The sequence below is a fragment of the Phodopus roborovskii genome, unplaced genomic scaffold (genome assembly GCF_943737965.1).
Source record: "Phodopus roborovskii unplaced genomic scaffold, PHOROB, whole genome shotgun sequence".
Classification (NCBI taxonomy): domain Eukaryota; kingdom Metazoa; phylum Chordata; class Mammalia; order Rodentia; family Cricetidae; genus Phodopus; species Phodopus roborovskii.
In genome coordinates this window covers 2285971-2306755 of record NW_026125675.1, presented here as the reverse complement: position 1 = coordinate 2306755, position 20785 = coordinate 2285971, and the positions used below count along the sequence as shown (strand labels likewise).

General features: G+C 40.7%; 1 protein-coding gene across 1 annotated transcript; it reads right to left on the bottom strand.

Annotated features, from left to right (window-relative positions):
• Positions 1-568: 568 nt before the first annotated feature.
• On the bottom strand, positions 569-19396 carry Tktl1 (transketolase like 1). The gene is given in 12 exon segments (XM_051178378.1): positions 569-701; positions 703-739; positions 2026-2122; positions 2776-2859; positions 4483-4613; positions 7118-7245; positions 7324-7536; positions 9150-9189; positions 9192-9246; positions 12084-12186; positions 19264-19336; positions 19339-19396. Coding segments are annotated over 12 exon segments (1152 nt in total).
• Between the last annotated feature and the right edge of the window lie 1389 nt (positions 19397-20785).

Sequence of the window (20785 nt, the reverse complement as noted above, 5' to 3'; positions counted from 1 at the left end):
AAGAGCATCTGAAGTTACACATTACTCAGGAAGCTGCAGGTAGGAAGGCAGCATACATGGTAGCTAAAGTTGAACTGCACTATGCATTTCAGGGGTCTAGTGTTGTGAAAGCTGGGCTAAGGACTATAAGTCAACACACATATGCTTTACCTATGAGAGAATTTTTTTTTTTTTTTTTGGTTTTTCGGGACAGGGTTTCTCTGTGTAGCTTTGGAGGATGTCCTGGAACTAGCTCTGTAGACCAGGCTGGCCTCAAACTCACAGAGACCCACCTGCCTCTGCCTCCTGAGTGCTGAGATTAAAGGCGTGTGCAACCAATGTCTGGTATGAGAGAAATACTTTTAAATTCACTTTTACATTAACTTATATGCAGTCTTATGAGAAACTTCAATATCAGGTGGTTGTATTGTTAGCTATTCTGCCATTTTAAATATAACCCATTTTGATGGTTAAAACAACTGATATTCATATATGTAGTCACATATTAAAGGGAAATTAGAATTTCTGAATGAGGAATAAAAGTATTAGCTGTTTTTTTGCCTTTAAGGAGAACAAAGCACAATCATTTCTAAGTGATGGTTTTGGTACAAGTATAAATACACAGATGCATTTTACAGATGTGTCTGGCACTGATTCCAGAAAATTCTAGTGCTTCACTGGATCTCCCACTCTGAGGCAACTGATGAACTATGATGTTAGTTGGAGACCACTGCACAGACAGCTTCCCCAATGTCATAAAAGGGATATTAACATCTCTTCTGCAAATGGCTAGTAAGCTTTAAAAGTCCTATGTTATACTTTTAAATCTGCTGGTTTTAAGGTCAAGTACTTTCATTAGTCATTTATTCATTCAAATCATTATACTCCAACTGACTTAAAAGGTTCTCATTCCTAATTCCACATCTCCTAAATCACCCCCACCTGCTACACACAGCAGGGGGCTGATTCAACCTGGTCTCCAGTAATCTGGTGGTGGGGGAGGGGAGGAAGTTGTGGTAGTAAGACTCTTAAAGCTACCAGGAATCTGAAAACTACTAAACACAATGAACCATGTAGAAGAGAAGCTAGGCTTGGCTGTTAGAAGCATCCTTCACTGCTATTACCTCTCCCTCTTCATAGGGTGTAGTGACCACGCCCATTCTCCAATGGTGACAGGGGTAGACAAAGTGAATACCTCACTACAGTAGGGTAATCCTTGTGCCTAGAATATGTGTACAAATGATGCAGACTATGACAAATGCCCAATTTTCTGCCAGGAGTCAGATGAATTTTAGTACAAATGTCTGGGAGAAGATGACAACACAAGCAGCTCTCAATGGAATTGTAGGGTGTTCAGTCTCTAAATGTGCACCTTTAGACAGATATGGTCTTTGTTGCCTTCATGGGGTAGGTATTTCTACCATCTCTACCAGAGATCCCCACAGTTTCATGCTGGATCTGGGAGCCCTTCCAGAGAAATACCCAGTGAGATGTGGTCTTAGGGTCTTGTTTCATAAAACAGAATGTTGTACCTCCTACCTGTTTTCTAGGCCTAAACATAACCCAAGCCTTAACTCCCTGAAATCCTCTTACTTTTTGCCATTTGCTCTTTTGTTAGCAAGTATCCAGCTGGCTTTGAGACATGTCTATGTATCCCTATGTATTGGCTAGTTTTATTTATTTATTTGATTTTCTTTATTATTTTTTCTTCTTGTACATATCGATCCCAGTTCCCTCTCCTCCCTCCCATGTCCCGCAACACCCTCCCATCCCATTCACACTTCGCCTTGACTCCACAGGGGGACCTGGGGGGGCATGGGACCGAGGGAGAGGGAACTGGGATCAATATGTAAAATAAGAAAAATTTTACACACACACACACACACACACACACACACAGAGAGAGAGAGAGAGAGAGAGAGAGAGAGAGACTCAGAGTAAGGGCTATTCAGAGGTTAAAATGAAAAGATCAGACCAGGTATCAACCATAGTTGATACTCTGCCTCTTCCCAGCTTGTAACTGCAGTGTTTACACAATCAACTGACCTTCTTTAGAGAGCTCATCAACAGCCACTAGGGCTTCATACAGAGTTACTCATTCTCCAATAATTGTGACCTTGTCATTGTCACTGTGGCAGACAACCTTGTATAGCACCAACAAAACAAAATGCGGTTACTGTGGAAAAATACATCTCAAAGACTAATTGCTCCTGACCTAACACTAAGAAATGTATTAATTAATTCACCTATAAGCCAGGCAGAGTGGTACACATCTACATTCCCAGTAATTTAGGAACCAGAGGCAGAAAGATTTCAAGCTTAAGGACAACATGGGCAATTTGGTCAGAACTTACTCAAAAGAAAACTTTAAGACAGGGCTGACAAATGTATAGGCTAGATAGCTTGGCTGATAAAGATGCTGACCACCAAGCCCGATGACCTGAGTTTTATTCATTGGGCACACATAGTGGGAGGAAGAGAATCAACCACACCTTAGGGTTGTCCATCGACCTCTAAAACTGCATGCAGTGGTGCACCTGCCAAACACAAACACACAATTGATAAATACAACTGCAAAAAAGATTTGGTAATGTACCCGGAGATAGAATGTTTGCTTAGCATCCATAAGGATCTAGATTCAATTTCTAGATTCCATTTTCAGAAAAAGTACAGATCCATCAGGCAAAGATCATAACAGATTTAGTAAAGGAAAAGCAACCAAAACACATGCAAGGGTTAGAGTGGTTCTCTTTATGTAATGGGTACTAGACAATACAGGAAAACTTATACCCTTACCTAGACCTGTATAATCTGAAATGTTTCTTGTGTAGTGTAAATAACTGCAGTTTCTGTTTGGCTGGTACGTATGAAACCCATTTCCTGTGGCATAAGTGCAAACCAGAATTACAGTTAAGAAAATCAAATTGCAACAGTTGGAGATCATTACAGAAAATCACAACCAATCAACATAGAGGGCTGTGGAGCCTAGTCCTAATGGATACATCTACAAAATACTTCCAAATGTAAGGTTCAGGGAACATTGAGGAAGAGGGGGTTTTAAAGATTGTAAGAGCCAGAGGAACAGGGAGTGGGTCATTCGACTGTGTCTTCTAGGAATGTCACAGGCTACACCCATAAACTCTTACTAACATGATTGTCAAAACTTGAACTGAACAAGGACAACTATAGGTGAGTTAACATGGATGGGGGTGCTAATGCCCATGAGGACTCAATCCTACAAAAGAACTACGGGTAACCAAGGAATGCGGAAAGTGGGAGAAATAGTCTTCCTTAGGAAGGGGCACACCAATTGGTTATCCAATACCAAATGACCAGTCTTGAAAAGATAAATGTACAATATTACACAGACTGAGCAGGTTATATTTAGGAACATATATGGTACACACACATACCACCACCACCAATAACAACAACAACAATTAATGAAAAAAGTGGCCATGAACTTGAAAGAGAGCAAGGAGGGGTATATGAGAGTATTTGGAGGGAGGAATGGGAAGGAACTAATGTTATTATCTCAAAAATTAAAAAAAAAGTAAATCAAACCATAAATTTCCAAGTAATAAGTCAAACAGTACGAAAGAGGATTGAACACTTCTTCATACTAACAGCCAAATGCATACTCCGGAGTGAGGGAGAAGCTCAACTACCCAGTGAATAGGTTAACACATCTGAGTTTGCTACTGAGATAGGAATATCTCAAGTATCACCCTAGTGATATCCTCAGTGATAAATTTTCCACATTGTCCCATTTTTTTTGATTTGGGAAGATTTCTAAAATATTCACTGACTTTTCCTGTCCTCATGGAACAAAAACTCAGGGCAGGGGTGCTAACTCATGTTGACAAGAAAGCCCAAAGCACATTAAAAAGTAATTTCACTACAATATAGTTTGTAATGAGTCATTCTTAGAAAGACTTTAAGTAAATGTGAATATGAAGTGACTCAGCCATTTCTAATGAGAAGGTGTAAATATAACTTTATTGTCAACTTGAATGCACATTTTCAAGTTCAGGTGCTAGGATTAAAGGTGTGCATCAACACACCTGGCTCCCTGTCCAATTTTTCTAGAGATCTGAATTCTGGCACTCACACTTGTGCAGCAAGGTCTTTATCCACTGAGCCATCTCTTTAGCCCTATACTATGCTTTTTGTGTTTTGCAATCCCAATGCACTCATGTGCACAGTTACCTGTTGTAGGGTCTCATGCATCCTAGGCTGGCTTAAAACTATCAATATACTTGAAGATGACCTTGAAAATGTGACCTTCCTGGCTCCATTTCCTGAATGCTAAGATTTTAGGTTTGTATCAGCATGACCAGTTTATATGGTGCAGGGGATCAAACCCAGAGCCTCATGCAGACAATCTCAGCATCTAGCTCTAAATTTTATATTTTATGCTAGGAAAACAAACAAAATTCCCATCATTTCAAAACTTGTAGTAGAGTCCAGAGCATTTTCTGATTTGGCATCCTTTAAGCATACTTTAGTATTGGCTGCCAAATAAACAGCATGCTCTGTGGAGATGGCCTCACTTGGATAGAAAACAGTGCAGTTGGGAATTGCTCTGAACATGTCCAGGTCTTCCAGGGCCATGTGGTAGGGGTTGTCATCACCTGAGAAAGCCACAGATCAACAAAACCACGAACTCAACCCTAGCAGGAACCCATCCTTAACTCCTTCCATCATTCTTGAAAAGAAGCTACTCTTACTGCTCCAGAGCATCCTGTATTACAGCAAAGCCCTGTATGGTTCAATGCTTTTACATAACCATCTTCCTTGAAAGCTCACTAAAATATTGTAGGTTAGTCTAGTAAATGACCTTTTCTTTTTCTTTTTTTTATTTAATTTTTTATCTTACATACCAATCCTCGTTCCCACTTCTTCCCCTTCTTTCACCCCCTACCTCCTCCCTTCCCATCCCCCATCCACTCCTCAGAGGGGGTGAGTCCTTCTTTGGGGAGTCAACAAAGTCTGGGATACCAAGTTGAGGCAGGATCAAACCCATCCCTGCTGTATCAAGGGTGAGCAAGGTATCCCACCATAGGGAATGGGCTCCAAAAAGCCAGTTCATGACCCTAACGTAGGTCCTGTGCCACTGCTAGTCCCTCTCAACAGATCAAGCCACATAACGGTCACCCACACAAATAATCTTTCAGATTAGTAATCAGTTTTCTGGTCACACAGAAGTTAGTAGTAGTACTCTCCAAATTAATCCAATGTTTTTTCTTCCCTAAATGTCACTTTTCAGAGTTAGCTCTACCTAGTCTCTGATCCTGTGTTCTCTTCTCCTTAAGAGCATCTCAAGGCTTTATTTTTCTGGCTCTATTCTACTTCTCATCCTCAAGAAATCTGTTTTCTTTTTCCAGATTGTAGTGTCTTATAAATTTTGGAAGGTCTTTCAATTACCAGACAACATACTTTTGGGGTACCTTAGGATGCTGCTATGAATAAGAATGCCCTTGGGTATGTAGGATCAGTGTAGAGAAATCATAATGTACATACAGAGAGGGAGCCTATTTCTTCTTGGGAAAAGGAATGTCTTGTGTACCCTATGTTTTCTAGGACTGTAAGGAGTAACGTTTTTCCTCCCTCCACCGGTCTTGTCCCGCCGCTGCGCCAGCCCCAATTAATACACCGAGACTCTGTATATGATATAATTCTGTTGGCCAGTTACTAGTTTCTTATCGGCTAGCTCTGTCTTAATTATTAGCCCATTTCTATGTATTTCCACGTGGTCTTACCAGCAAGAGGCAGCTGGCGGTTCTGCCTTCTCCAGACTCTCCATGTTGACTCCTCCTTACTACTTCCTCTTCCTCCTTGTCTCCTAGTCCCTCCTATCTTGCCTATTGGCCAACAGTGCTTTATTCATTAACCAGTATGAGAAACATATATACAGAATGACATCTCCCATCATAGGACAACTGTCTAACCTCAGAAGCCCAGATCCTCTCTATATTAGATCCACTTGTCTCTGTAGCTGTCCTAATTTGCAAATTCAGTGAACCCAGTTTTGGTTAAAGATTTTTGAGGTACTTTCTTAGGCTGCTATCCCTGCCCATACTGAAGTGCTGTAATGCCTCAATGGCCTTCAGTGCTCCCTGGACTACCATATGTGCCTTGCTTCAGATTCACTTAGACATCTTCCCACCCAACTCTAGCCAGAGCTGTTTTCTACAGTATAGTTCTTTCAGGGAGTCACTTATATGGTTCCTGAGCAGTATTCTAGTAGCATATGTAAGCTGCCACAACTATCTAGATGACTTGTCCAACAAGCTGACTCATCTTTCCCAATGACGTTTCTGTAATTTGTGAGCAGGATACCCAGCCATCTGTCAACTAAGAAACTCCTGGATACTTGCTATTTTGCTTTTTATATAACTCCAGATTCTTCTATTAGTCAGCAACATTTATTCTTTTATTTACTCTGTCAGAGCCACGTTTGGTTTTTCACCTTCTTGCTGGTTCTTCAATCCTATCTCAGATTTTCCTGTTTCCAGCAATCCCTGACAGGTTACTGATACTAGAATGAAGTTTTCGTTAGCATAATTTCCTGCATCATATTCCTCAAAGGTTCCCATTGCACAAAGAATCATTGTTCTTCTTCCACCTAAATGTGTGTTCAGATGTTCACAATCCTCCCTTCTCTGTACTCATGCTGCTCATTCCAATTATCTTGTGACCATATAGAGTACAGAAAACAATTCTGGAATATGTGTGTTGTACTTATTCAGATTTGGTATATTGCAAGTCTCAGGCCTGCAGACAAGTATTGCTCAATGACTGAATGGGTACTTTACAGTAATGTGCCTCATCTGGCTTGCCCCTACATATTGCATGCTAACTATATAGATCTTTTCCTGTTCCCACTGGTGAAGTGTTCCACTAGCCATTCTCTTACAACCACAAAAAACCATTGTTTACTTGGTAGAAGTTTGGCCTTCCCCTCTTATCTTAACCAGACATATTAACTATTGAGGTTAAGAGAGAGAAGTAGCCTCTTATGTTACCAGCATTAACACTGTTAACTAAGGTAATCATCAGCCTAGTCAGTGCCTTTTTCTGTCTGCTCTGCTCCGTGGACAAATGTTTTGAATACTCACAGGAAGGAAACACTTACTAGGCATGTCTTGGGTCTTGAAGGTCTTAACAATCACAGCAGTGGGCTTGCCTCTCACTTGAGATGCCTGTGAGAACACATGGTATAGGGTCTTCACATCATGGCCACCCACCACATAAGTATTTCACCTGTCATCAAGGAGGTTAGATTACAATGAAGAAGGAGGAAGGGACAGAAAGAAGGCACAGCAACAAAGGAACATTTACCCAAAGGCTTCACAACGCTTCTGGTAGAAAGCAATGCATTGCTCAAATGACATGGAGCCATGGTGTCCAATGTGGTTCACATCAAATATTGCTACGATATTGTCCAGACTGTAGTAGAATGCAAAGGGCAATGTCTCCCAGACAGAACCGTCTATGGACTCCCTATCACCAGAAGACAAAACACCCGGTGGCAAGAAACAGTAAGGACCTGTGCTGGGGCTCACTTGAGCCACCCAAGCAAATCAATTTCAGGGAGATTAAAAAAAATAAACAAACAAACAAAAAAGCCAGAGGGAGGTGGATCCCTGTGAGTTTGAGGCCAGCCTGGTCTATAGAGCATGTGTCAGGACAGGTTCCAAACCTATACAGAGAAACCCTGTCTTGAAAAACAAAAACAAAACAACAAGGGAGAGGTGAGACAGAGAGAGAAAGACACACAGCCAGAGTGAGACACAGAGAGACAGAATGAGAGAGAGATATTGAGACAATGGGAACTGCTCCAGACTCCAGAAGGTCCTTAAGACTATTTTCCTCATCAATTCTTTCCAAGCTCAGCAATTGAGAAAATGAATTTTGAGCCTTATGAGACAGATTTTACCTTTGACTAGCAGTCTCATTACAGCTCTACGACTATTTTAGTTGCTTCTGCTTCCTCTCTTGTTTTGTCAGCAAGTAAGAATGAGAAAGCAGGCCCCTGAAAGATGTAAACACCTCCTCTCCCCAGGAAGCTTCATTTTTAAAGCATTGGCACCTTTTATTTTTGACCTTAAAATTTATTGACAAGTGCTTGTTTTGGCAGCACATATACTAAAATTTATTTACAAATCATCATAGTAATGGAAACATATTACCTAGGGAGCTATGTTCTACCATGAAAAGCATGCTGCACTCCTGTGCAGCAGAGACATGAGCCATTTATACCAATAAAATGCACCCTAGACCTCATGAAAGTACTGTGAGTTTTAAAAAGTTGTTTCTATAAAAAATGTTTTATTTATTTTATGTGTATGAATGTTTTGCCTGTGTGTATGTCTAAGAAAATGTCAGGTCCCCTGGAACTGGACTTACAGACAGTTATGAACTGCCATGTAGGTGCTGAGAATCCCATGTGGATCTTTTGGAAGAGTGGCCAGTCCTCTTAACTGCTAAGCCACCTATCTCTCTAACCATTAAGAAAAGTTATTAAACTCAAGGTTATCATTGAGAGGCACTCATGGACGAACTTTTATGGCAGTGAGAAGCATGTGAGTAAACTGTGTGAAGTGGAACAAGAAAGCTGCTAGAGGAGTGGCAGAAGCACAACTGTATCCTTCCAAAGGGATTCTCTGAGTTGTAACAAGGCCTCCAAGGAGCAAGGTAGCAATCTCCTGAGATCCTATGAAAGATAGCATCACCCCCTGGAAAAATGCACCACAGGAGCTCTAGATTCAGGTTCACCAAATGCAGCAGAGGCTAAACCAAGCATTTCACTTGCAGCACTGCTTACCACAAGCAGCAGACTGAGACCAAAAAAGAGACTGTGAACCAACCCAGTAAAGGACATATGCTACTAATATTTGGGGGCTCCTAATGACAAGTACATGTTCATTCCACATCAAAACTCTGCAGGACAGAAAACACAAAACTGTCTCAGAGAATATTAGTGTTCTAATACTTTAGTCACTAGTTAGATTCAACCAGGGATGCTAGAATAGTTGTACAAATGTAATTTGCTTATTGCTTCAATACTTTGCAACCAAAACTTTCAAAACCACCATTGTCTTCTCAAACTAATGAGGTGAAATGCAGTGTTGGAGTAGTGAAATGAATTTTGGTAAGTGCTTTACATGGCTTGGTCAAAATACTTGCCAGTATATGCCATCCCAAAGACAGCCCTAGTCCTTGCCCAGACCATCCCATTGCCACATTTACAAATGGTAGTCCCTGTAAGAGAAAAGAGACCCAGCTGCAGAACATGGGCTTTATGCAGATTTCTAATACTGAATACAGGCTACTCCTGCTGACCCACTGGAATTACCCCTACTATCCCACTGGATGAAATCATTTTTTGCTGTATCTGTCTACAAAGTTTCACATCAATGCCATAAGATGATTGTGAGTCAAGCCTGATACCTACCCTAAACTGGAAACTTTTTGACAAAGATAAAGAAGATACCCATTGCCACAGAATCTACAGCATGGTGATGGGAACTGGAACTTTTAGAACACAGAGGAAGGAACCAAAATTCAAAATAGAAACTAAAGCATTTTTCATAATCTTTGGTCCAGCTGTGTACAATTCAGATATAAAATCTTTTGGAGGGTGTGGCTTCCCAAAGAACTATAAACACAAAAGTGCCAATATTGTGATTAACTTTCTGTAACTCTACTTCCCCTTGCCTAATCTTCATTAGTCTGTATACAGCAGGTTACTAGTATTTGATGGAGAGAATATCCTCCACGACAGGATGAAAAGCCATTCCAAAATGTTGCTGCTTTGGTGGTGACACTGTGCTCCTGAACTTACAAACACTAAATTTATTCATTGTCACTATCCATGAAGAACAGTAGCACATGTGAAAGTGGTGTGAACCTGAGTCTAGAAGGGCAGCTGTATGTGCTGCAGATGTCAGAATTGGGAAGGTGGACATATCCAAGCCTTTTGGAGCCCAGGAGATTATGAATGACTGTGAGATAATGGACATTGAGCTACAGGATTTGATTTATGTTGCTGGATTTTGGGTTTTGCTTTGACTGTTTCTATGACCCGGTTCTCCCTTTTGGTGGAAGAAAGTCTATAACTTATTTTTTGTTTTATAGAATCCCAGTTAAGGAGCCATTATAGGTTTGAAGAGAAAACAGACTGTAGAGAAATATCCGGAGACCTACAAGGATGACCCCAACTAACAATTTAAGCAACACTGGAAAGACTTCCATAAATGCCCCTGATAGTGAGATTGATAACTAACTTATATGCCATCCTAGAGTCCTCATTTAGTAACTGATGGAAACAGAAGCAGACACCCACAGCTAAACACTAAGCTGAACTGGAATCCAGTTGCAGAGAGGGAGGAGTGATGAGCAAAGGGGTCAAGACCAGGCTGCAGAAACCCACAGAGACAGCTGACCTGAACAAGGAGGAGCTAATGGACCCCCAGACTGACAGCTAGGAAACCAGCATGGCACTGACTCAGACCCCCTGAACATGGGTCTCAGTGAGAAGGCCTGGGCAGTCTAAGGGACCTCAGACAGTGGAACCAGGATGTATCCCTGGTGCACTAAAGGACTTTGTGAGCACATTCCCCATGGAGGGATACTCCCTTAGCCTAGAGACAGGAGAGAAGGCCTAATCCCTACTCCAAATGACTTGACAGATTTAGATGACCCCAACTGGAAGGTACCACCCTCCCTGTGGAATGGGGGATGGGATGGGAGGGTGGTTGGGCAGCATGGGAGGGAGGGAGGGAAAGAGGGAACTGGAATCGATATGTAAAATAAGAAAAAATATGAAAAAATAAAATAATAAAAATATATAAAAGAGACTTTGATCTTTTTTTGAGCTCAAATGAGGAGTTTATTTAGAAAGGAGAGTGAGGGAGAAAGGAAGAGATACAGAGACACTGGAAACAGAAGAGGAGAGGGGGGCAGGTGGACGAGAAGAAGAGGGGGGTAGCTGGTGGCCAACCAAAAGTAGGAGAGAAAAAGAAAGCAAAAGAGAAAGACTTTGATCTTTTAAAGAACACTGAACTTGTGTTAGAAGTTTTAAAGAATAGGTGACTTTTAAAATTGAACTGCACTTTATGACATTAACAGTAAAAAGCCTGACATAGCATAGGGTCCAGAAAAGGTTTCTTAGTCCACATTTCTCTTAGACAGGCTATTTTTGTAGCCAGGTCTGGCGTGGAACTATGTAGCTTAGGCTGGCCTCAAACTTGGTAATTCTCATGCTCAGCTGCTCAAGTATATAGATTACATGTATATGTCATTTTACCCAGGATAGGGCTTTCTTTTTATCAACTATTATGCCTTGAAGGGTACAATTCAGTGGTGGCAACTATAATAAAGGTATGTACACCCTCAAGAAGAATAATTCATGTCAAGGCAGTGCTTACTTATCTTTGTTCCAGCACCAAGTATGTTTCAAGAAGTTGTTCATACAAAGTTCTCTTGGCTACCTTCCCAGGCTTGCTTAGCTGGAAAACAAAACAAAACAAAACAACAAAAAAAAAAAAAAAAAAAAAAAAAACTGGTGAAACTAAAAGTTCTTCAGTTTTGGTTGATGCTTCTTTCAAGTCATCCTCAGTTTTCTGCAGGTTCAGCAAGGCAGATTCACTGAAGTCACCTGCCTCTCAAAGCAGCACAGAGCATGGGAAAATACGATCTACCAATGGACACTTTAGTACTAGGTGGAGTGTGGTAGAGTACCAAAGATGGCCAGTTGTCACATTCCATGCTTCCTTCCATACATGTCATATGGCTCCAAGTGGGCCTCACTAAAACAAATGGCCCGTTTTAAAATGCACCTATTGCCATATGGTACCTTTAAAGTATAAATTAAGAAGCAAGCATCAAGCAGGTACACACGTATAATTCCAGAACTCAGAAGTTGGAGGTAGGAAAATAAGGAGTTCATGGTGATCCTGGGCTACATGGTGAATTGGAGGCTAGGTTAGGCTAAGCAAGCCCTTGTCTCAAAACATAACATAAAATAACAAATCCCATCCCCTGCAAGAAAAAAAAAAAAAAAAAGAACAGACAGCAGTATTCCCCTGTCATCAAACCTTTGAAAGGATGAATCAGTCATTGTTTGGGTTCTTTAGGTCCACCTGCTTATATTTCATTGTGTAGAACCGACCTGATCTCAGCAGCACTGCTGCATAGTGGCTGAAAGGCAGATACAATACAAGTCATTTCTCATAGGCAAATGGTTCTGTGTATGTATAGCAGCACTACACTGTGTCTTTGAAGTAGAAGCAGCAATTATTTCCCCTAGCCTGACTGAATTCAGCTAAGGATCAGAGATGGTAGGCAATAGCCTCCTAAGCTTGAGACACTAAAGGCCACTTGAGAGGACAGCAATCTCTCAATCTCTTTTTCTCTTTATACAGTGACACATTGTTCTATCAGAGGAGCATCATGAATTTGGGCTTAGTTTAATTTGTTACTGACTTGAGCATTATTTTACTCATATGCTATCATCTGCAGAACTTCCACATGTTTCACTCTATCAGAATCATCTATGTTATTGATTCCATTCTACCACCTAAAATGAATTTCTTTTTCTTAAGATTTATTTATTTATGTACTTTGTGTATATGGATGTTTTGTCTGCATGTACATTTGCACAGCAGAAGAGGGTATTGGATCCTATGGGATTATAGTTAGATGGCTGTGAGCCACCATGTGGGTGGTGAGAATTGAACTCAGGATCTCTGGAAGAGCAGCCAGTGCTCTTAACCTCTGAGCCACCCCTCCAGCCCCTAAAATGAATTTTTTATAGGGGAGAGAAAACAGAACAGGGGACAAAACCTACTCCCTGAAAATACTTCCCAGCTATTCATTTGACAGAGCATAAATATTCAAAAGATAAGGAACTAAAAAATTTTACAACAAATTAAAGTGGGCAAATAATTTAAATAGATTGTTCAGAGAAAGATGTGTGAATAGCCAACAAGTATATCAAAAAATATTTTCACTGGCAGAGGCAGAGCAGGTGAATCTCTGTGAGTTTGAGGCCAGCCTGGTCTATAGAGTGAGTTCCAGGACAGCCAGGGCTACACAGGGAAACCCTGTCTGGGAAAAACATGCATCATCAGTTACCAAGAAAATGTAAATACAAACTACATAAAGGCCAGAAATGGTGTCTGATGCCTGTAATCCTAGGATTCAAGAGGCTAAGGCTGGAAACCGGCTTAGTAGTAGAGTGTTGCCTAGCTTGTGTGTGACCAAGTTCTAGCCTCATCATCACAAAATGAAACAAGCAAGCAAGCAACTATGATGAAATATCATCTCACCCCAGCCAAAAAAAGCTGTTGTAAGAAATAGAGTTCACCCTTGACAGTGAAACCAGGATTTATCCTGAGTACATGAACTGGCTTTTTGGAGCCCATTACCTATGGTGGAATACCTTGCTCAGCCTGATTCGGTCGGAAGGGCCTTGGTCCTATCTCAACTTGTTATGCCAGACTTTGTTGACTCCTCAGGGAAGGCCTTACCCCCTCTGAAGAGTGGATGGGGTGGGAAGGGGGGAGGTGAGGAGGCAGGAGAAAGGGAGGAGGGAGAACTGGGATTGGAATGTAAAAATTAAAGAAACAAAGCAGGTCTGTGAGAGCTACTTCCATCAGTAAAGTGTTTGCCTTGTAAAAACAAGGACCTTAGTTCAATCACCAGAAACCATGCTTAAAAACAAAATGACACATAAAACCAGACCCAAACCAAACAGCCAAACAACATATCTGGAGAACCTTCTGTACTATCTAATGATCTACCTACTTTAAGGTAAGATAGACAAATTTGGCTGTGGTAGCACACAGCTTTAATTCCAGCACTTGGGAGGCAAAGGCAGGCAGATCTTAGTGAATTCACGGCCAGCCTTCTCTACAGAATGAGTTCCAGAACAGTTAGGGCTACTCTAAGAAACACTGTCACTAAAAACCAAAACAAGAAAAAGACAACAACAACAACAACAACAACAGAAAACACCCAAATCCGCCAAAAGAAGAAAAAAGATATGATAGACAAAACAGGCCTGTAGTAAGCATTTCTTTTTAAACGACTGCCCTAGAATTCACTCTAGACCAGGATGGCCTTGAACTCAGAGATCCACCTGTCTCTGCCTCCTGAGGGCTGGGATTAAAAGTGTGCACCACTATGCTCTGCTAATATTTGCCTTTTTATTTATTTTTTATTTTTTAACTTATTTATTTTATTTCATGTACATTGGAACTTGAGCTTTGAGCTGCCATATGGGTGCTGGGAATCGAACTCAGGTCCTCTGGAAGAACAGTCAATGCTCTTAACCGCTGAGCCATCTCTCCAGCCCCAAAATTTGCCTTTTAAATCCATTTATCTGTATTTGATAAAGTTAAAAGTCATAAATAAACATATTTGCTTCATTAAAAACAACAACAACAACAAAAAAAACAACTGGGAGTTGGAGAATTTTTTTTTAAAGATTTATTTATTTATTATTTACACAGTGTTATGTCTACATGAATGCCTGCAGGCCAGAGGCCGGAAGAGGGCACCAGATCTCATTACAGATGGTTGTGCACCACCATGTGGTTACTGGGAATTGAACTCAGATCCTCTGGAAGAGCAGTCAGTGCTGTTAGCAACTGAGCCATCTCTCCAGCCCCTGGAGAAAAATTTTTTACAACAAAAAGAATACTAGCTGGTCTTGTAGAGGTCCTGAGTTCAATTCCCAGCAACCGCATGAATGCTCACCACTGTATGTAATGAGATCTGGTGCCTTCTTCTGGCCTGCAGGGATACATGCAGGCAGAACACTAAGCATAATAAATAAATCTGAAAAAACCTGGTGTGATACTCTGTAATTGTAACCTCAGCAGGGGTGGTGGTGGTGGTGGTAGACCTGGGATAACATTAAGATGACAACGTGGCTGTATTTAAGAACCATAAAACAAAAAAAAATTTTGTGACTCCCCACCCCCCACCCCCAATGAGACAGGGTTTCCCTGTTATACCTGGCTGTCCTAGAACTCACTCTGTAGAGCAGGCTGGTCTTCCTACTTTTGCCTCCGGAGTGCTGAGATTACAGGTGTGTGCCACCACCGCCACTCAGCCAAATATATGTATGTATGTACATACATACACACATACATACATATATAATATCTTCTTATTTTACATATCCACCCCAGTTCCCTCTCCCTCCCTCTCATGGCCCACGACACCCCCTCCCATCCCACCCTCCCCACTCCACAAGGAGGGTCATTTGGAGTAGGATCTGGCTCTCCCTTCTGCCTCTAGGCTAAAGGAGTATCCCTCCATGGGGTATGGGCTCCCCAAGTCCTTTTGTGCACCAGGGATACATCCTGGTTCCACTGTCAGAGGTCCCTTAGACTGCCCAGGCCTTCTAACTGAGACCCATGTTCAGGGGGTCTGAGTCAGTCCAATGCGGAATTCCCAGCTATCAGTCTGGGGGTCCATGAGCTCCTCCTTGTTCAGGTCAGCTGTCTCTGTGGGTTTCTCTAGCCTGGTCTTGACTCCTTTTCTTATCACTCCTCCCTTTCTGCAACTGGATTCCAGGAGTTCTGCTCAGTGTTTAGCTGCCCAGCCAAAATCTTATGTCTTAAAATGCAACTAACTACATTGTCCTCTTAATGTCATAGTTCAGGTTTGGGAGGAAATTATGTTTGCAGTGCTGGGGATGGAACTCACGCCTTGCACATGCTATGAAAATAGTCTACTACTGAGTTGCACTCAGAACCCTAGGGCAGGATGGAAAAAAACATGCAAAGCACTTTGTGTGGGTACAAGGACGTGAAATTATAAACCAGCAGAAAAAACAGAAAATATTCAATAGAGTTGTGGAAATAAAATAATGAACTCTTATACAAACCAAAAGAAAATATTGCAAGGAAAATTAGAAACAGATGCATGAAAATAAAAGCAAAAATCCAAAAATTATGCAGCAAAAGCAGTGTGAAGAAAAATGTAGGGGTGGAGAGATGGCTCAGAGGTTAAGAGCACTGGCTGTTCTTCCAAAGGTTCAGAGTTCAATTCCCAGCAACCATCTATGGCTCACAACCATCTATTATGTGATCTGGTGCCCTCTTCTGGCATATAGAAGAACACTGTATACATAATAAAAAAATAAATCTTAAAAAAAAAGAAATGAAAAATGTAAAGCTAATGGTCTTTTTTTTTTTTAACAATTTCTAATTAACAACCTAGCTTTCCTACTTAAGGAATTACAAAATAACTAAACCAAAAGCTTTTAAGAGAAGGAAAAATAATACATATCACAGCAGAAATAAGAAAACAGCGCAGCAGCCAGGCAGTGGTGGCTCAAACCTTTAATCCCAGCACTCGGAGAGCAGAGGCAGGTGGATCTCTGTGAGTTCAAGACCAGCCTGGTCTACAGAGAAAGTTCCAGGACAAAGCTACACAGAGAAACTCTGAAAATTTTACCAGGGAACTCCTACAGCTGATAAACACCTTCAACAAAGTTTCAGGATACAAGATTAAATAAAAAAAAGTCAGTAGCCCTCCTATATACATGATAAATGGGCTGAGAAAGAAATCAGAGAAACATCACCCTTTACAATAGCCACAAATAACATAAAGGATCTTGGGGTAATGCTTACCAAACAAGGGAAAGACCTGTATAACAAGAACTTCAAGTGTTTAAAGAAAGAAATTAAAGAAGATACCAGAAAATGGAAAGATCTCCCATGCTCTTGGATAGGTAGGATAAACATAGTAAAAATGGCAATCATGCCAAAAGTAATCTACAGATTCAATGCAATCCCCATCAAAACCTCAGCACAATTCTTCACTGACTTTGAAAGGAACATACTCAATATTTTATATGGAAAAACAAAAGACCCAGGATAGCCAAAACAATCCTGTACAATAAGGGATCATCTAGGTGCATCATCATCTCTGACTTCAAACTCTGTTACAGAGCTATAGAAGTGAAAACAGCTTGGTATTGGCACAAAACAGACAGATAGACCAATGGAACGAAACTATCTCAAAAACAAAAACAAAGAAAAAAACCAAAACTGAGCAAAAACAAAACTGTAGCAAAAGTGGCAGAAAAATCTACAAAACTAAACTTTTTGTGGTCTAATTTTCTGTAGACCTATTGTATGTCCTAAGTAGTTTATAGGATCTCCTTTTTGTATTTTTGGGTACAATTTGTAATTCCCCCAGAAAGGTAAAACTTCCTCTATGTTCTCAAACATTTTTTCTAATATTTCTACTTTAGAATCAGCTAACAATATATCATCCATGTAATGGTACATTATGGATTGAGGAAACTGCTTATGAATTATTTCCAACGGTTTTTGCACAAAATATTGGCACAGGGTGGAGCTATTTAGCATTCCCTGTGGCAAAACCTTCCATTGATATCTCTTCACCGGTTGAGAATTATTGTAATTAGGTACCGTGAAGGCAAATTTCTCTTTATCTTGTTCTTGTAAAGGTATAGTGAAGAAGCAATCTTTTAAATCAATAACTATAATAGGCCATTCTTTGGGTATCAAAGAAGGCAAGGGCATTCCAGGCTGTAGAGAGCCCATTGGCTGGATAACTTTATTGATGGCTCTCAGGTCTGTAAGCATTCTCCATTTACCAGATTCCTTTTTGATCACAAATACAGGAGAATTCCAAGGGCTGGTTGATTCCTCAATATGTCCAGCATTTAGCTGTTCCTGAACAAGGTTTTCTAAAGCATCTATCTTCTCAGAGGTCATAGGTCATTGCCCTGCCCAGACAGGTTCATCTGTTAGCCATTTTAAGGGTAGGGTTTTTGGTTCCTCTGTTTGTTTGGCACTTGTATCCTGTTTTTGTACAGCCTGGATATTTGGTGTCTACGTTGTATAATACTTTCTAATATTTTTTGCACGATCATATCTAATACTGGAGGAATGTTAAACTGAATATCCATTGTAGTAATATTTCACGACCCCATAAATTTATTGCTATATCAGCCACATATGTTTTCAACCTTACTCTCTGTCCTTCCAGTCCTATACATTCAATCCATCTCTTGCTTTGCTTTACCTGAGACAGGGTTCCACAGTGACTGGGAAGTGTTTTGCACTGAGGTACAACCCACAGGACCCAAAGTTGGTTCTTTCAAAAGATTAACAAAACTTTAGATAGGCAATTTTGAAAGACTGAAATAACCCAGAAAATGAAAATGAGGCTATTCTTGTCACCTACTAAAGAAATGAAAATTTGTACAATAGTATCCTAAAAATAATTGAACAAATTATATAAACAGAAAAACCTAACAGGACCTAGACAGTATTAGGAAGTCTGAATGGAAATACAACTAGTAGTTTAGTCATTGAAAAACTGTGAACAAGCTGGGTGTATGGTCGCACTCAGGAGGCAATGGTAGGTGAATCTTTTTGAGTTCCACTTCAAGTTCCAGGACATCCAGGGCTATGTAGAGAGACATGTATCCCCCAAACCAAAAGACCAAACCCCCAAACAAATGAGAGAGAGAGAGAGAGAGAGAGAGAGAGAGAGAGGAAGAGAGAGAGAAAAGAAGAGAGAACTGTTGACAAGTAGCATTACAGGCCTTAATTCCAAATATTGGGGAGGCAGGCAAATCCCTTGTACCCACTTCAGGGCTAGCCTGGGCCACACAACAAAAAACTATAGATCCCTATCATTCATCAATATCAGTGCAAAATCACCTTCAACAAACAACAAATATTAGCAAATCTACTAACCAAATTTTTACAACTCATCAAATACTTTTTTTTTTTTTTTTTGAAAGCATACCTCATGTGTGCTACCTCTCAGATTTCTTTTCCTTTTTTTTTTTTTTTCCCTGCGCCATTTCCTGGGGCACTATCCTTCTGGTGTGCTCTCTACTGAGAGTGATTTCTTTTTCACCCTAATGTCCTGAGTAAGGGAGCACTCATCCATGACCACCACCAATTCCATTGCAATGTACATTCAAAATTCTATTCCCTGCTAAAATTCCAAATTAGAAGTGGCCTGATAAATACCACTTGACTGGGTTCTAGATTTTTCCTTACTAAGGAGGTCTGTGGACTTCCAATATTTTGGTAAAAAAAGCAGTGCAGAGAGTGCCCTTGCCACCAACGCCGAGGAAGGCCTCATGGGCATGTAGAAGTGGTAGGTGGTCCTAGAAAGCAGAAAATGGAAGATAACAGCAAGTTCCATTCACCTCACAACTTCAATAAGGACCAAAGAACTGTATGGTAAGGACCTCCCAGGCAGCCTTACCTAGTGGTCGAGGTACTTGTGGCCCTGATGGAACAGATTTGCAGGTGGTTGCCCATGTCCCACAACACCTGCAAGTCTTCTCATCAGGCCCAGCATTGTGGGCCATTCCACAGATCGCCTCAGATTCTGCCATGCTACCAGAGCGTCGTGTTCCATAACGATTCAGTTAAAAAGACCCGTGGTCCTCCGCCCTTGCATGGACTGATCCCTCCGCACATATGGTACCCGTTTATGTCTCCACTCTTCAGGTCCATACATTCTTCCGCCACAAGTCCGTGACTCAGTTATGTGTATTCCCGTTATATGTCTAACCTGTCAAGTATATACATATACATACATACATATATTCATTTATCTCCACATGCATGTACTCTTTTGTTGTTGCACATATAGTCTTCCATTGCACTGCAGATGTAGTCTTCCGTTGTTGCTCGTGTATCACTTCACCACCACAGGTATCCTTCCGCTTCCTATAGATGTGCATGCTTTTCATTACACATGTACCGCTCGCCACATGGCCATGTGCTGCTTCCGTGTGGCCATTTCAAAAGAATTTTGAACATTTGTCACTTGCATTTTCAGTTCTATTCAGACTAATTCTATTTCTTTTTGTTTTTCTTTGTGTTATCAATTCCTCAACTGGATTACCGCCATATTCAGGTACAGTTTACCTTTGGGGGCGATGAAAAACAAGTTCCGAAATTACAGGATAGTTGTGACTAGAGATATAGACAACATAGTGAAGCTCGAAGTTTAAAATAATTGTGAACTTGATATTCACAATTTATCATCATATTAAAAAGTAAATCCCAGAATTACAATGATTTTGGATGGTTATCCCGCACATACAGCAGCCCAGCCTCCACTAGGTTTCTCAGCTGGTGAGATAAGCTGGCCATCTTGAGGCTTTAAGATGTTTCTGAGCTAGTTTCCTTTCTAGAACTTTCTGTCCAACAGGCCTGGAATGACTGTTTAGTACAAAGCTAGGCTGTAACTTGACTGCAGAGCCTGACTTGGGTGAGTTTCCATTATGGAAGAATGTGTCCTTTTGTTTTTTTTATTTTTTATTTTTTGAACTTTTAGTCTATGTCTTCCCATAAAGATGACACTGTTTATCTCAGAGACTTGGAATAACCTTTCACACCAGCAGGGCACCCAGTGGTGTGTGGGGATTCAGTAACATGGGAGACCAAATGTAGTATCTTGACACAAAAGTTATGAGTTCTTGTGTAAGAGGTCCAGAACTGTCACCCCAGTGCCACTGGACTTTGTTGTTCTTGCTATGTTAACAAGTATCTGTGTTTAAATTTTCAGTAGGTGCTGCCTGATTTAGCATGGTAAAGAATCTGAACTGATCCTATGCAGAATATGTGAGTATTCCTTTCTCATAACTACTGGATATTATTAGCACTTCTCAATTTGATTGATAAGTGAATGGTATTTAATTAATGCTTTGAGTGACAAACTGCGGATCACTTTATTTTTTAGTGTTTTTAATTTTTTCATTTTTATGTGTATGATT